At 39.1% G+C, this 18,209-nt stretch overlaps 1 protein-coding gene across 1 annotated transcript; it reads right to left on the reverse strand.

Annotated features, from left to right (window-relative positions):
- Nucleotides 1-224: 224 nt before the first annotated feature.
- On the reverse strand, nucleotides 225-17,745 carry LOC104367837 (cell surface glycoprotein CD200 receptor 1-A-like). Its single transcript, XM_042788383.1, has 6 exons — nucleotides 17,432-17,745; nucleotides 6,187-6,495; nucleotides 5,298-5,549; nucleotides 4,393-4,489; nucleotides 3,499-3,550; nucleotides 225-2,171 (listed from the first exon to the last, which is right to left on the reverse strand). Exons 1-6 carry the CDS (start codon nucleotides 17,517-17,519, stop codon nucleotides 2,049-2,051), a joined length of 921 nt encoding a protein of 306 aa, XP_042644317.1. The 5' UTR covers nucleotides 17,520-17,745; the 3' UTR covers nucleotides 225-2,048.
- Between the last annotated feature and the right edge of the window lie 464 nt (nucleotides 17,746-18,209).

The raw sequence follows: 18,209 nt of genomic DNA on the forward strand, positions 1-18,209 counted from the left end.
TATTTATATATGTGTGTATACGTAAGACTTAATTCATATTATTTGTTACAGTCACAAACTAAAATCCTGTTTTCTGCCCATTGCAGGCCTGAATGTGGAACAAAGTAGAGGACAAAGGAAATAATCAACCAATTAGCAACTTAGCAATGTCCAGGTCTGGAACGTACATGCTAGAGTCCAGTGTAATAGGACTGTAACGGATCATGAAACTCTACAGCTAGACAGCAGGTTAGAAGATATTTTAATTCTTTAAATATATTACATATAAACTGGCAAGCCCCTACCTTCGAGAGCTGCTGTCTCATAGGATGAACCCCACTTTATAAATAAATATATATATTTATAAACATAAATGACTTTCAGTCCACATAAAATAGTCTAAAAAGTGATGACGCTCTGGTTTTGGATGGGAAGAAAGATCATTGGACAGTATTACACCAATTTTGAGTGGGGAATTTCAGAGGATTATGACTGAGTTGACTGGATCTCTTCCTTGGTAAGTCACTGGAAATTGAGGTTCCTTTAAAACTTGTTTGTAGCTGATTGATATACAGCTTTGATCCCTTCCATTCTAAAATGACATACAGAAATGGAATACTTGCATGCAGAGAGCACATGGACAAAAGTGACTGTTTCGTAGCTGCTGGAATGAGAATAAATAACCGATTTTGTATCGGTTTACATGAGTATCAACACATTTAGGAACTGCAGTCAATTTAGAAGTCTGTTTTCCAAGGACTGGGTCATAGCCCTTGGGAGGCTATCTCAAAAGAAAGCTCTAGCAATGTGTGGCAAAGACATTTCTATAGTCTAAAGGAAAAATCTAGCTCTTCTGATTCTACCATCAGACCAAGTACCCAGTCAGTCTTTTAAAATACTGAAATAAGAGGTAGTAAACAGAGGTTTACAAATGGATTTCCTTACTCTTACTGTAAAGCCAGTTCATACTTTAGCTAGTAAGGCATCAATCCAAAAAGTTTAAGAACTGCTAGTATATAGAGGACAATTTATTTGACTTATTCCCAAAGGATAGTTTGGGAAGGTGAGAAGTCACCTCGACATGAGACACACTAAGATATATTAGCTAAATTTCATACAAAAAAGTGAACTTGCAAGTATATTTAAAAGAATATCAGTAAAACATTTAGACATATGAATGAAAAAATCTTCAGTTGTGGTAGTTGAAATAAATATGATTAGAATTAGCAAGCATTTTATCCTTTTTGTACATTATTGCACAGTTACAGAAAATATATTTGAACTTGTTTCATTGTCTGAAATATTTGATATTTGTTTGAGTAACATAATTCTTTTGTAGTATTGTAATGCCAATACTCTAAGAAAGAGAGGAATACTGTAGCTTCAGAGAATCTTATGGAAAAGTAATCATAACAATAATCTGAAATGCAGAATGAATACATTTAGTGGAAACACTGAATATGAACCTAACAAGTTAATTAATCATGCTAGTGAAGTCTCTCTTAGTCGATGACCTTCTAAATGTATCAGTTGTTTCCATTTTTAAAACTGGGGGATTAAAGATCCTCCCTACCAATATCTTCCACCATTTGAGCTGTTTTGTGATGATCAGTACTCAGGCCACTATATCAGTAATTTTTGAATTGCAAAAAAGTGGCTGTGGATTGAAGAGTGTTTCATTATAGTTCAGACATAACACTCCTCCCATCTCCCAAATGTGTACAACATAGTGTCAAGTACATCAAAGTATTGCCTAGGAGTGACTGACAAAATTAGGATCTCCAAGGCAAGAAGGCAAAGGGAAGAGTGATCTCAACAGCTTTTTCAGAAAAAACTATGGCATGGGGTCAGTCACATTTTCCCAAGGAATAATGTTTCATTTCCCAAGCAAGAAGGCAAAACAGGGAAAAAAAAAAAAGAACTGTACAGGCTCATCAGGAATCACAGGTGTTCGAATAGACCTAGTGAGCTATGTTGCCCCAAAATCTGAAGAAATCGCCTGAGAAGTTTCTTTCTATAACCAGTCTTTTATAAAGTGTCTCTCTCCCTTTCCAGTGTTGTTGAATCATTCATGTTGCTGGTGACAGTCCTTGTGGAAGATTCTGCCCCACTGTCAGATCAGACACCGAGTTATAAATGATGTTTTCCTTCTGCACATAAGTAGTATAAGGTTCCACTTCCATTGTGTCATCCTAGAAAAACAAAACCAAAAACTGTAAATACAAGGAGAAGTCTGGTTTGGCAAGATTCTGCAAGCCTTTCATCTGGACATTGGGACTGAAGAATGTAACTGGGGAATAGTGCTCCCATATTTATTCCTCTTGGACTCAAGAAAAATCCCTCTATTGCTTTTTTTCTACCAAAGAACCTGTATTGCTGTTTCTGTCAAAGATTTGGAGGGTAAAGCTGAAGTACTGTTTCACTTGCAACCCTTTCCTTCCCTTCTACCCCACCTATTTTGGGCTGAAAAAAAAAAAAATTGTATTAGGGTCTAGTTCTCTAGAAAGAGCAAATAACATACTAGAGTCTTGACCGTGATTGATTCCTCCATCAGTCTACAATTTCAGTCTACAGACATGCTAATGAAAGTTGTATGATGTGACAGCAAGAACACTGGCACTTAATCCATTATTTTATATTAATGCAACTGTTTCTGTCACCAGCAATTGGGAGGTAAGGCAGCAGAACAGGAGGAATAATAATAACTTGAATTGACTAAGTCTTTTCTGAAACCAAAACTGAAGCACATTTTTAAGTGGGTAACAAAATTTGCACCTAGTGTCTACTGTAGGTGCATGGATATTCACAATATAGATGTAACACATCTTGCCTGCATAGAAATGCTGTATTTTATACTTGGTAGCAGAGAACAGAGACAGTGCTGATGAGTGAATTGCTCAGCTACACAGGAAGCTTGTAACAGCACAGCGAATTCAAGAATACCTCTTGGCTTGCAGCTCAGCACTCCTTCCATTGTTTTATAAGATGTTTTGACTTGAGTATGGTTAGCTCTTTGATTGTGGATTGACCATACAAAATCAAGAGTGTCCTTCAACACTTGTGTATTATCATTCTGGACACCAAGAGGGATATTCTTTTTTAATCTGTGTCTGCTAATTTTGTTGTTTAATCCTCTTGTTTACTAACAGCCTTCTTAATATTCCCCAACATGTGATATTGCCTCCCTTCCTGAGTACTGTTTGTATAGCAATTGTGGTCAGTGTATCTGATATGACCAGGGAGATGTGGTGGGACTCACTCCTTGCTAAGATAAAGGATGGCAGTTGCCAAGACTTTTCTGTTGGAACTTGCCTCTAATGTTTTCTCCAAGTCAAAATTATGGTGATGATAAGCTTTGTTTTGTCCTGAGATACAGCTGAGATCAAACATGTAAGACACAGTAGCATCTACTGAAAGCCGAGAGCAAAAATCTAACAGTTTCCCTATACTGACCATGTTTTCAGGGCTACCAGAAGATCCCTGATTTGGTGATGGTCTACTTTACATCATTCACCTTACCTGTGGGGAATGTGTAGGAGCAGTTTCAGGAGGTTTGGGTTTATGGCATAGTCTGTGAAAAAGAAAACAATTATTAAAGCAAATTCCTTCCTCAATCATAGGTTTGGCTGGATTACAGCCTGGTTTCTTTGATCACAAGCTTATGAAACATTTCTTTTTCTTGTCAAGAGTAAAGCCACAAGCCTTCTCATGTCTCTCTTTTCTTGACTTTTGATCCTGAAATTATGGAACCTTCAGCTGAAATTAAGATAAAAAGCTCTGAGGGAGAAGGCTTGAGAGAAAAACGAGTTTTGGGATAGGGGAAGGAAGGAACATAGCTAGGGTTTTCACTACATGTGCTAATTCAATCTTTCTCTGCACAAATGACTTCTGTGTTTTTTCCTTGGAACTGCTTTTTTGTCCATGGGAAATCCTAAAGGGGCTACAGTCCAGCTTCTCCCACAGAGCTTTTTCATAAATAGAGGTTCAATCTGCTGTCCCCTCTGATGATATGGCAGGATAGCACTGGTCGGTCTTCTGGCACTTGATAGAATTTATCAGGCAGCAGAACCAACCCCCTGATCTAAACAAGAGAGATACTGGCAGACTATCAGAGTGTCTGAAGAACAGCTTTACTCTTCCAGTTCCCTACTAGAACAAAGAGCTCCTCTTTAGAGTAGCAGACAATGCAATGAGGATCCTCTGCCAACTTCTGCCCATTTATATTTTATTCGGGTGCATTATTCAGTGAAGATGTGTGCACAGTGCCTGCCATATAGAAATATTTGGTGTAGTTAATTCAGTTATTCATAGCAGCACAGGCTGACAGAATCATAATGATTTCAAGACACAAACACTACTTAAAGATTTCTTCTAACATGAGACAATCTTTCCTTAGCACCCCATCATACATACCTGTCTCTGTGGAGCTTAAAATAGTAAACAACAGCCATGAAGGTAATAATGCTCAGGAAACCAAGAATGATTAAGACATCCCGGAAAAAGCTGTTCTCTAAACACAAAGAGATAGTCTTAGTTATATCTTCTTACTGCTTTGTTTCTTTATTATTTCAGTATAAGATTAAAGCTGCTTTAGCACATACACACATTCTCATCGTGCTTACAAAATAAATATAATCCCCTTCAGCAAAAGGGAAAGGCAGTCATGAAACATCTGAGAAACACAGGTAGTGTCTGTATCAGAGACAAAAACAGATCCCACAAATCCCACAGAGGACACTTGATATTTTTTCACTAATCCATTCCTGAGCTCCTCTCAAAGACTCAACATATCTCAGTACTGCAACTCGTGTATAGTTCTCAAAAGCAACAAAAAAAGCAAAAACCAGAAACCAAATGTCATACAGTGTCAAACATTCAAAACTCAGAATGAAGTGATTTATTTGTTCCTGCTGGCAACACAAGAGTCGGTTCTCTTTCTTTCTCTCACCATGATCTGAGCAAGAGACTTAACATTTGCATCTAAAAAAAATTTGCTGATGTTATTTTTCCAAGTGATTATTTTAACACTAAGATCATGACCGCTTTGTCTCTGTTTCCAACATTTTCACTACCAAAAGAACACTACCACACTTATGTATATCCCTCTTAGGAAAGAAACCATTAGGAAATACAGTCTAGAACACAAACAAGCTGGTAATGTTTCTGGGCAAAGGCTATTGGGGACAATACTCTTGTCCATATGGGACTTCACTGAGGGTTGCTATAGCTTTTATAGATCTTCCTTCCTAGAAGGACCAAGAGTGTGCACAGGAGGTTAAGCAGGATTTTGAATGCTGAACACACAAAGGGAAGCTTACTTGGGGGACGACAGGCTATGGAGCTGCTCTGGTTCCCAGCTGGGTGGGACACAATGCAGGTTGTATTAGTCGTGTTGGTGCTATATGCTGTGAAATTGCTGAGAACAGTCACTGTCCCGTTGTCATGGCCTTCCTCCTTGGGGGTGGAGATGCCCTCTAGGACCCACAAGATCTGAGCAGCCGGCTTCCCCACCGCTGCCTTGCACACGGGGATCCCGTTGTCATCGCAGTACAGGGTCAGCCTGGGGGGCACTGCAAAGCATCAGGAAGGGGACATGCGTGGAGTTAGTTTGCTGCAGTTGGCATAGGATGTTCTTGTTCTCTACCCAAAACGAACACGGTGAAAGGAGGAGAATAAGGTTGGAGGTGCCATCTCATTACAGTGGCACGGGCCAGAGCCACGAGAGACAAAAATTGCGCTTCTTTCTTTCTTTTCCTTTTGGACAACTCTCCCCATCCGGGTTTGTTACCACAGCCATGTACCATTAGAGCAGGTTGCCCTGGACACTGCAGTAGGGAATTATCCCAAATACAGGGCTGAATTAGACTTTTGTCCCAAGCAGCCATTGTACAAGTGGTTTAAAATGTACTTGAATCCCAGCATAAGAGGAAGTGGGTCTGTCCTCTTTTAGTATCCTGGAAATTGCTTCACACCTGTCGTTTCTAACTAGATAGTGGAAAAGGGGACAACAGAAGGGAGAAGAGTTTGGGGAAATAAGGAGAAGGGGAGAACGGAGCTACTATCAGTGAAATGCATGACAGTTTATCCCAGCAAGAGAGCTTCTCTTCCTGCTGCATGCCTTCCCCGTGCATGGGGCGAGGAGCTTTGTAAGTCTAGACCCAGACAAGGTCCTTTGGAGGACTGTAAAATGAGGAAGGAGTCCCTTACCCAGCACGGTCAATTGGTACATCTTGTGGAAATTCCCTTCTGTTGCTACTACTTCACAGGTGTAATTTCCTTCATGGGCTATTTCCACTTGCCGTATCTCAAGGGAGGGATCCCGATCTGGTCTGAACTTCCAGTCCACGCTGTCACTGCAGTTTGTTCTGTTTGTCTTGTTCTGATCAGCCCTGTAGCTCAAGGTGCAGGGGCCTCCAACCTTGGGGCTTATCTTCCATGTTACCATGGTTATATTTGATTTGGGAGAGCAGGTGAGCACAGAGCTGTTGCCTACCGTCACTGACACTTTCTCGTTCCCTGGAGGAAAGAAGGAGACGGACATGTGAGAGGTGCCCAGGGATGTCACTCAGAACCTTGGAGTTCTGGTCGGTGCTTCACAGAGAAATGTCTGCATTACACACCAGCGTGAGACCCTGTGTGTACTCACCTGCAAATTGTCTGTCATCTTGTATTACAACCATGGATTATGGAGCCAGTGGCCTATCACAACCTACTCCCACAATAATCACAAGAAATTTTGCACTGGAGCTCATCTTAGTGGATAAGACAGATTTTGGAGGAAGACCCTACTCCTGCCCATAATCTTAAGCAGTTCAGCATCTGAATAGTGTGCGTCTATTGGCAAATCCTCCAGTGGGTTGCTCACAGGGCTGTTACCTCTTACAGGATGAAATGATAGAAATTTGACTGTTGGATTTGGCAACATGACTTTTCTCTGGAACTGTTGCTACCAACGAAGTGAACAACTTTGACTTCTGCTTTCATACAAAATTCAACAGTGTGGTCAAAGGCCTTGTCTACACCTCTTAGGCATGACCACAGTGCAGATAACAATGGTGGAGCTTTGTGTAGGAGGAAGAGGTTTTGTCTTATGTCTCAGGGGTGTCTTTTCATTTCCTGAATCTTTGTGAACACACACATTCACACTATGAACGTACACAATGTGTACCTATGCATTTACAGTGTGATTGTACTTCTTTTACTGCAGTGGTCCCCATAGGACATGCACATAAGTCCTACCCATCTTTGTTCCAGGCACACGGCTACAAATGTGTAAAATATGCCCATATCCTGATGCATGTTGCTCGCAAGGCTAAGGTTACAGAGAAACTTTATTCAGCTGATGTATCAACTGTGTTGACTCTGACAGTGAGTATGTCTTGTTCTTGAATTCAGTTTTGCATTTGCTTGGAAACATGTTATATTTTACTTTTTTTTCTTCTTTCCATGACAGTGACTCTTCTTTTGGATTTTAAAAGATGACTCTTGCTTGGAGTTAGGAACAATACCTCCTCTCTTTCTCTTTTCATGATCCATGAACTATATACTTGAAGTCTGTATGGAAAAGCTTGGACCTAGTCCCCTTGTACTTTATGGAAGTTATCACATTGGCCATTGAAGGGTGGAGAGCCAGACCACTGTATGGCTCCTTGGTGCTCTGTTTGTTCAAGACAAGTTACACTCTTAGGATTGCCTTTAATTTTTTGTTTGTTTGTTTGTTTTGTATATGATGTATATGTATACATACACCAGAAGGCTTTTTTCCTGGTGGAAGAGGAAAATTAATTTGGGATAGTATTTCACTGAAGCCATCCACTTCCCATTTTTATTAAAAAAAAAAAAAAAGGAAATATCTTCCTGCTGCTCGATACTGCCAGGATTCATCATTTAATGATTCCAAGCATGGCTGAAGAAGAAAGGTGCTGTCTATTCACACCATTTTCTGATACACTAATTACCCACCAGCCCTACAAATGCTTGTTTCCTTAATTCATTTGTCAGCAGTGTTTGGTGATACATTATTACACTGGAAGTGTTTTTAAATGACAAGTTTTTCCTGCCTAATGGCATTTCAAGAAAATGTTAGGTGTGTGTTTTAAACTCAGATGATTTTACCAGGAGAGGAACTGAAAGAAGCCTTTTGTCTCATGGTTGTTTCTGGATGTAAGGTCTATGAATGTTGCTGTAAATTGGAGAACAAACTGTTTCCTTTCCCAGTTTAACACTGACTAGAACCTCGGAACTCATGTCATCAGTATGGCTGACCTCATCTGAAAATTAATAAGCAAACCTAAGCATTCAAATAGTCTGTATGTTGGGGCTGGGGTTTCCTTGGATAATGTTTGCAAATGTTGCCCAGGAATGACAATGTGTGTATTTAACTGTGTACACTTTCATTTACTTATTAAAGCATTTTACTTGTCTTTCAACTCTGCATCTCCTAAGCAGCCTATCACAATGTGCAAGTTCCCCAGCATAACGGCTTGTGTACTTCAAGACTGGAAAGAAAGAGGGAGAGAAAGTGGTGCTTTCTGCCATGCCTTTCTGTCATATTCTCCCCTGAATGAATCAGGTACCGTTCATTTAAAATGATAAACTACATCAATCAGCTTAAAATCTGCTAAATTACATTTAAATACAATTTTAGGTTTATGATAAATTTGCAGAAGAATTCTGAATTCCCCTGTATCTTGTTATTAATTTAGAAGGCTTTTAGCAAGGCAGGAATTTTTTTCCAGAAGGCAGATTAATTAGTAATCTATTTCATATTTATCCTATCCTTACATACACCTTCCTATTATTGTGAAGAGGCCTTATAAACGTAATAAAATTAAACTGCTCTCACTTTACTGCCCTCTTTCATTGTTAGAGTGCAGGGAATTGACATTAGTGTAAATATGAATTGTGTACTTTCTTCCTTGCTTTGCTTTTCTCATGCACACTGCTAGAAACATGACCCTTAGATTTTTACAGAAGAAGAATGCATATGCCAAAAATCCTGAAAGGTTTGGTTAATTTGTATTTCTGAAATTACTTTGAAGACTTCATCTTAAGGTGGAACACGGAATATGTTTTTATCTCTGTAGAAGAGAAATATATTAGGAGGAGGTTTTATCCTATATAATGACCCCGTTAGCCTGTTAGCATTCTCCCAGGAACTGTTTAAAACTGTGACTGTCTGTCTTTATGTTGAAGGCAGAAAAAGAGAAAAAAGTGGTAAGGGAGCAAGGAGCAACTGCAGAGCCTGCACCTATTTTGATCCTCCTGGTTCAATGTGGCATGGAAGCATGTTGTGATGGCACAGTGCTGTGGACACCTACTAAACTGATTCCCCAAACCATCATAGCCAGGCCAATAGTTCTGCTGGGCATTTGCTCACTAGCCCTGCTTGTCAGCCATGTGGATGGTTATAGTGTTTCCATTTCTGTAGATCTTCCAGACTGCTTGCTATTCCCCCAAGAAAGCATATGCAAAAAAGAGAGCTCTGCTTCATCTTACCACAGAGCATAGTACCAGGTTCAGATAATTTAAGGTTTTGAACTGTGTTACCTAAAATCTTGTCACTCACAAGCAAAATAGGACTGGACCTGGGTAATACTCGATGAGAAGCTTCCAAACCAGAAAGAATAGTGTCAGCCATTTTCATAACAGTTTCTGATGAAAAGAGGATTTGCCTTTCTTTCTATTTCAAGCTAAAATATAGTCTAATGAAATGTCAAGACTTACTGATTTTTACCACAGAGTTAGCTTTATTTAAGAGCAGTCCAAAAATGTATATTCTCAGTAATTAATCTGTAAATAACTATGGGGTCCACCAGCACAAAATTTATTTAAATAGAAATTCTCCTCATCCCTATCCTGTCTCTCTTGGTCAGCCATAGCATTTCATTCAATTTGGGGATGTTGACAGGACCTCATGCTGGGCTGAAGTTGGATGTGCCCTGCTTTCTCTTTCTAGTGAGCGTACCAAAAGCCATGTACTTTCTAGAAGTATGTTTTATTAGAACACAAACCAATATGCCAGAAAGTCACAGCTCTTTAGGGAACACAGAATTGCTAGCTGTACTTATATAAAAAAAAAAAAAGGCCTAAAAACAAATGTCCCCTGCTCTCTGTGCCCCTACTCCACCAGCTTTTGGTGACTTGTCAGGCTGCACAGACTCCACATGGTCTCTTCTGAGCAACTTTTTCCATCACTTCTACGACTTCTTGTGGGTCTGCTCCAACCAAGCCCTTTGCCAGGATCTTCTCATCTGCTTTCTTTGCCCTCCTTATGTTGCCTGCCCCAGCCTGCACTCTTGTGTATGTACTCAGCAGCTCTGAGGAAAGGCAAAATCTCACCTAAAGGGTGTGTGTCTGCTCTGCAGGAGAACTGAACAAATAAAAGTGTTCCATTCTGTTAAAGAGGAAGGGTTCAGTGCCGCAAGTGTTTTAATTCAGACATGTCACTGCACCACTGTTTTCTGGAATGATGCTTTCATACTGTAAAATAGCTAAAAGTCAGTTGCTAAAGTTTCATTTGTGATAGCAGATTGGTTTATGACCAAGACATTAGGGCATATATGCCAAACACATCAGCGTTTATCTAGTCAAACAAAAGCTCGGAAACAAGCCAGTACATTGCGCTGCTACTTCTCTCATGGTGAAATCCTGTGTTATAGCTGAGCTGAGCTAACAGCTTGCTGTAACTGAAAAAGGGGATAACCGGTGCAGCAAAAGCCTCACTCTCTGAGGTCTTGCAGAGAACAAGAAATTTGAAGAGGTGTGAGCTATCAAGCTCATCATAGTGCAGTGATAACTGTAGCATGATAATTAAATGTCAGTACTGTTTACTATTTCATTGCACAAAAAGAGAGATGAAGTATCGCATATTTACACATTTATTGTAAATAACTTCTCATTTTAAGTCTTATTCTTCACAAATGAGTGGAAAATGGCAATCATTTTTTCTGTCAGCCAGGAGAAGAGCTCAGGAGGTGGGGAGTATGTGCTGTCTTGTCTGTCACACTGATGTAGAAAACAGGAAAGTCAAGTTCTGGGAGTTCTGTACAGCTCTGGGCTGAACCTTCCTATTTTGGTTGTGGATGCAAATCCAACATGAGCAGGTTTCACATTGGAGACTCATCTGACAGGTGGGTCTTACAATTTGACTCCAGGCTCTGAAGTTCATGTAATTGTAATACCAATACTAATATGCCATCCCTCATTGTCTCTCCTTGACTGTTGAGGAAGATTTTAAGATTTTAAGATGAAGATGATTCTAAGAAATGAGGTTCTCAAGCTCCATTCCAGTGCACTGTGTGCACATTCCACTGAACTGTCAGATTCTACTTTTATGTTTAAAAATGGACATATGTTCTCTCGGAAAAAAGCAAACTCAGTTGAGGAGTTGACATTTGTGTTTTAACAATGTGTTGATTACTGTTGTCATGCTAAGAGTACTGTAATTGAAAAAGATTGGGGAAAAGACTTATCTTTATTTTTTGTGGTTTATGTAGTGTGTTTGACAGCTCTTGTGGATAACTAGTTCCTTTGCAGTGTCACTTGTTTAGTCATTCCTCCTGTTTCTCAGGATCTTTCTTATCATAAAAGGAGAAAGAAAGATTTCAAAACCAGGAAAATTTTATTCTGAAGCCACTAAAATTTTCAGGGGAATCACTGCAAAATCAGAGGCAGCTACGCAGCTTGAAAGTGCTTCTGTTTACTTTCAAATAGGAAAGATTTCCAGCCTCTGTTATTCTTTATAGCAGGTTTTAACCCACAGTAGAACTTTTTCTTGCCCCCAAAATGACTCAAGTTCCATGACAGCCTCTTCAGAAGTGTAGCAGTTAAAGAGTTTTTTGCACTGTAAAGAGACTGCTTTACTTTCTCAGCCATAATTCTATTGTGTCTTAATTTCTTACAGTGACAATCTACCACAGCATCTCCCCCACCACACTGCGGACATATTGAACTTAGATGTATAATGAACTGAAACAATGATCATACCACAAGAAAATGACTAACTATATCTTGGAATTAACATATTATACAAGTCATAGCAAGTCATAATCAAAAAGGTAGTACCAGATGCTTGGAAGAGGCCAGATACAACAATCTGAGCTCTGCATCTGTTTTCCACTTCTACTGCCACACAGTGCCTGTGATGCTTAGCAAGGCTTGTCTGGAATGAAGTGAGATAAACAAATAGAAGTGCTTTGTACTAGGGTAGGGATTGCTAAAGTAGTGACAGAGTATTATATATGGTAGCTTTGTGACTCTGAACGTATAGCCACAACAGCACAGGACAGAAATTAGGCTGCAAATCAGCCCTGCATCTTGGGTGAGTAGTAAGTAATTAGAGTACTTTAATTTTACTTATAGAAATACATGAACTATCTGGCCTGAGCTCATATGACTCTGTTTCTTGAGGCTGTGATCACAGCTCTATCAGCATGGACATATCTTTAAAAGGACACAATAAGAGACTTACACTTTTATTGTTAGCTCCCACTCACACTCTTTTATCCATACTCATAATTATTCCTTGAAAATACCTCCTATTCCCATTTCATACTATTTAGGCTTTTTTCCTATCTTCAGAAATTACTCTCTTCCTCATGTTCAAACTCTTCTTTTGTTCTCCTTTTAACACATTTCTTTTCGGCCACCATTACTGTGTTGTTTGCAGTATAAATCTCCTTCCTGCTGTCTCATACAAGCTGAAATAAGAACCTTAAAGCACACCCCAAAAATACACTTTGTCATTGTAAACACTGGTTTTCCAGTATGAAGTGCCTGCAGCATGGCTGAAATTTTTTTAGATTGCAAATTTTAATATGACTTTAGAGGTGAGAGAGGAGAGCACTCTGACAGAACTTAATAATGAACCCAAGTTTTCAGTTTTCCCATTCTAGGTGGAATATACCTTTGCAGTTGTCAGTTCCTAGTTCTTATTTTTTCTATGATCTTTCCATTCTCTTTAGCTTTCTCTGGTATCCTTTCAAGTAGTCATTCAAGACAGATGATTTTTAAAGCAAAGGAAAGATGTTAAATCTCACCTAGTTAGAGATGCTATTTGATACAGTCTCCCCTTGAAGTTCATAAATTACACTGAAGAATAGAGGGACAATTCAAGGGAAACATGATGGATAAAGAACTGGATTAAGGAGGGAAAGCAAAAGGCAGTGTTAAAAGGAGGTGTCAAGCTGAAGGTAGCTTGCTGATAATGTTTCTCAGCAGATTATTTTTATGGTAATTCTGTTTAATGGTTTTACTAATGGCATTGGCATTATGTCAGGAGTGTGTGACGAAATTCGTTGAAAGTAGGAAGAATATAGCATTATTAATATAAAGAATGGAAATGTCACACAGAAAGAACCAGGTGACCTTGATGAGTAGAATGGTAGATGTGTGCTGAAATTCATCAGCTCAAAATGTAATAATGATGAAAATAAGTAGTACAACAAATTTAGGCTGGAAATTAGAATAGAGAATCTGCCTCAATCAGGATTAAAACCAGCCTTTCAGTAAGGTGGGTGCTTTTTTTGGTGCTCAGATTGTTTATGAAATGTGTTCCATGAATATTGCCCTAAAAAAAAAGCGATTTGATGCAGTCCTTTCTGAGGTTTTGTTTCTACCCTGACATAAATGGGCTATGTCTCAATATAAACATGACTTTGTAGAAAGAAGGATGGATGCACTTCTTTAATGAAGGAATTAGTTGGTGCTTAAATGCTGTATTAGTCGTGCAGCTTGCAGAACAAACACCATTGGCCAAATACTCAACTGTTAATAAATCATCACCGAACTTAACAAGATGTCACACATTATGTCAGTCTGGCTGTAAACTTTAAATTTATTATAGCAACTTCTGTGTGCGAAGTAGATCCTTGTCCTTGCAGAGTGTGAGCTGGAATGGATGAGGGGAAAAGGGATTTACACTGGATGCCGAAGTGCCTTGGGTAATATTTCAGAGTAGCACTGTGACACCAGCTGTAAGAAAGTGCAAAGGCCCCCCCACTGCTCGGTATAGAAACAGATACAGAATGTTTTATATTCTGTTTTGCATGTTGAACTTGGCTATCTGCTCTCTTCCTCACGAGAAGAATAAAATAAGCTGTACTGTTTATTTATGCTTAAGTGGCATTTTCCTGCTATTCTAAAAAAAATAGACCATTGACTGCAAACGGTAGGTTGTATGCCCTCTTTTTCATACTTTGCAGAGAGCAGACAAGGGACTGCTGTGAAAACATGATTATGACCTCACTTTTATATAGTTAAAATCTCAGTCATACCTTGTTTAGTGCTTAGCTTTAGCACAGTATTTTTCTTTCTAGTATTTTCTTACTCAATACAAAGATAAGGCAGCATAAGAAGATAGCTACACTTTTTTCTTATGAATTATTGTACCTCTAAATACAGAATATATCAACTGTGAGTTTTAAGTAGAATGTACTTCTACAAGTGCATTTCCAGCTAAAGAAAATCTGCTTTGTAGTCATGGAGTATGTGGTCAACTTGCAATACTGAACTTCCTTGTTTCCATAGTTTTGAAACGAGACACATTCAGGCATTGCATTTGGACCACAGCAAAATAAAACCTTAATGTCACAAGGACACGCCTTGGAGATTGTACTATGGAAATTTAGCTCTATTCTGAGAAAATTTTTCCTTAATTGCACAGAATTCTGTTTTAAGCATTTGTGTAAGAAAAACAAGATGTTTGGATTCAGGTGGGTTTAGGATAAAAGAAGTCAGAATGATTCCAGCATATAGACCCAAAGGAGCAGCAAAGAAATAGTGACAGGGAAGAAAATTTAAGTTTATCAGAATCGGTTTTTAGCCTATGATTTTTTGTGTCTAGAGCAAGATTCCATGGTAAACTAGAATAGGAGGCAACAGAGACAGAAGCACTTAAACACACTAGGACAGGGAAAGTAAGAATAAAATAAAGTCAATAAAACACTAGTACACTAGTGAAAGAGAATTTACAAGCTGTATTAAGTAAAGGAACTAAATGAAGCAGTAGTATCCAAGAAAGTTCTGTATGCAGGTGAACTTGAACTCTAGTCAGGTTTCTCCATAAATCTACTTCACTTTTATTCACCTCATACACTCTAATTCCAGCACTGATGAAAAGCCACTGAGTTCAGTTTTTTACTATTGATAAAACTGAACAACCATAGAAAATCATATCTAATTACTGACAGTGGATTTCTTGCAGCTTCTTCTGAAGCATTTGGTCATATCTATTGTCACAGGATGCAACTGCAGATGCAGGACTTACACTGTTCAAGATTGCAAATGTTAATCCAATAAATAGAGATTTGTTGCATGAACCTCTTATGGAAGATCTTGCCCTCCACTATCCCCTTTCATTTGGAGTATGTACACAACCACCTGAGGTGTCCTGTTTGCTTAGTTAAACTAGAGAATTCTTCAAAGTGTTAACAAAAATATTTTGAGTCTTTTCCACTGCTGCTACTATGAAGATTGTCACAGAAGGATTGTTAGTACAGATCATGTGCCAGCAGCATATTATCTAACTCTACTTGGAGGCAGATCTAGATACGACAATCATGAAGTGACCTCAGACTTGCTTCTGAGCTGCCCCTTCTGTTGTTGTAAAAACTAACCAAACAACACAAAACAACATGCTAATGAAATCTTAATGAAAATTCTAATGCAGATAAAGCCTGGTTACACACAACAGGTTTTGCATGACCTTATTTCATTCAGAGTAGCTTGATATAGTCTTCAGAAGCGGGGACATAATTCCTTCTCAGCTGCATACAAGACTAAAGTTCTCTGGACAGAATACACACATTAGATCAGCTTGACACATTTAGACTGTGGTCTCTAGAGAAAAAAAACTTGTCGCTACATCTTGGTCAGGGCAGTCACTCTAATATTGAAGGAAAATGTTTAAGAACAGTGTTAACTAAAAACGTCCTATCAAATGTGGGCTGCTTTTTATTTGTGGGGGAAGGTTCAAGCATAAAATTAGATTTTAACTGAACATCTTATCTGTATTCTCTGAAGGGGAATATCATTGATTCACCAAGACACCAAGAAGTTAAAATCCAATTACTTTTTGGGTGAAAAAAAAATATCTTCTTGACATTGGATTTTTTTTTTAGTATTTCCAAGTCAATTTTTAAAAAGAATTTTTGCCAGTAGGATTCCCCTTTGTCTCCCCTATTTTCTTCAGCATTTTGTGATGTGTCCGAAATCCTTTACTTTTTGAGCAGCTGTATTCAAAATTTTAGACTGTCTCTGACTCTACTATAATCTGTCTGACCCTGAGCAGATTCCTCAGTACTGTCTTGAGATAGTTCTTTACCTACAAAATAGGGACAGGTTTTTTACCTCCAGTGTGCCTGTTGTGAGGTTACCAATTCAAAGTTTAATAATGTTTGTAAAGTATTCCAATTTTTTGCCAATGAGTAGCACTGAAGTAACCATTTTGGATCCCTCATTTGATCAGCCAAACACATTATAGACAGGTATTCCCTCACTGCCAACAATGGCTGCATCCATTTTGCTTTCAAATATCACCAAGAAGCCACGTTTAATTTTCTAGCCAAGTGGAATGGAATAACTCATGTCCATGAAGTTTAGTTCTACCTGTCCATAACAGGAATGGACACATGAACATTACATATTATTCAGAGATGTCCCTAGTTTAATTTGAATCTCACAGAACTATTTGCTTTCTCCCTCTATACATAGAGAGTTTAGGTTTCTGGAACTGCTGCTCAAATCACTAGTTGCATTAACAAGCACAGGCTCTAGAAATGCAAATTAAGAGTATGTGGGAGACATTAACTGCTGTAGTTAAGCTACATGTAGCTATATTAAAACTATGTGAACCACACTAAAACACGGGGTTAGAAAGGCTTGGGATTGCCTCTGTCTTTGGCACAAAAGCCTTTCCCACTCTTGATAGTGACCATGCCCATCAGACTCTGAATGAAATTCCAGAAACTGCTCCCTACTGTCAGTGCATCAGTGATCTTCCACCACTCCTCAGAAAGATGCAAGAGATCCCTGCCCTATTTCAGATTATCTGCAGCCTCTCTTCAGCAGAAACCACATGACCAAAAGCTTCAATCTCACAGACAATTTCCCAGGCATATTTTTAATATGTCAGATGGACCAGTTTCTCAGATGATGTGGATTTAGAGGTCTGAGTAAAAAGCCTGTCTGTGACAAATGGTACATTCCCAGCTAAGGGTCACTAAATAATTGCCTACATGGGAGTCACAGGGATAATGCCTGGCAGCCTTGTGACCAATATGAAAAGAAGAGCAGGAGTAGGTATTGGGGAAACATGTTTTAATTGTGCTCCATAATCTTTAGCAATTAAAGAAAGTTACTGCATGATAATTAGTTTTTATGGAAAGAAAAATATCTGTGCACGCTTTACTTTCTTCTATCCCAACAGCTGATTGGCCCCAATTAAACTCACCTACTGTTCTCATGACCTTGATGATGGTGAGCATCACAAAAACACACACAGTCTTCCCAGCAATCTTCATCTCAGTTCCTGCTTTCATGGTTCAGACAGCTCCGTCACTCCATCCATCCCATCACCAACCTAGCTGTGGTCACGGGGAGTATTTCTTGCCTGCCAGTGCATCCTCAGCAGCCAATGTCAGTGTTTTCTCTCCCTCTTTCCCACTCCTCTCCTCTAGCTGTGCGTGCTCCTGATCAACTGGCTCCTCAAAGCTGGAGAGGTTCCTCCTTCTGACTTTTCAGAGCACAAGGCTTCCTGTGCTGAGAGCCTAGGCGAACACTGAGGAAACAGATTGAACAGCTCTGCCTTCCGTTCATTGGCTCTCCTCAGGAGGCTGATGAGTGAAGATAAACCCTGCAGCAGAGCTCGGAGGGGGTAAAAGTGGAGAAGATTATTCAAGGGTGAGTTTAATATCAAAAAGGAAATCTTAGTCTTGGGAAGCTAGAGAGAAACTTTTTCTTCATATTTGTCACTACTACTACTATTACTACTACTGCTGCTGCTACTTCTTTGTCACTTCTTTGTCAGTGCCTCCAAGAAAATTCCTCCTCATGTCCCTCAAAAAAATAAGCAGTCTCAAGTCTTCTCTGTAAGTGACATTTTTAATGATTTCTCCCTTCACTAGCTACTTAGCTACTGGCAGTGTAGTTCTCAACTTGAACAACAAGGCTTTCCAGACCCTGGGGGGAGAAACTGAGTTTTAAGGGGAAATAAAGGCCCGTTTTACATA

Source organism: Tyto alba, unplaced genomic scaffold (genome assembly GCF_018691265.1).
Source record: "Tyto alba isolate M040663 unplaced genomic scaffold, T.alba_DEE_v4.0 Super-Scaffold_14, whole genome shotgun sequence".
Classification (NCBI taxonomy): Eukaryota; Metazoa; Chordata; class Aves; order Strigiformes; family Tytonidae; genus Tyto; species Tyto alba.

Bases quoted from the DNA above. Each gene is read 5' to 3' on its own strand.
- LOC104367837 (XM_042788383.1), bottom strand. From the start codon at position 17,519: ATGAAAGCAGGAACTGAGATGAAGATTGCTGGGAAGACTGTGTGTGTT. The intron at 6,496-17,431 runs GTGAGTTTAATT...TCTTTCCTCCAG, and splicing joins CAAGGTCATGAGAACAGTAG to GGAACGAGAAAGTGTCAGTG. The intron at 4,490-5,297 runs GTAAGCTTCCCT...CTTTGTGTTTAG, and splicing joins CATAGCCTGTCGTCCCCCAA to AGAACAGCTTTTTCCGGGAT.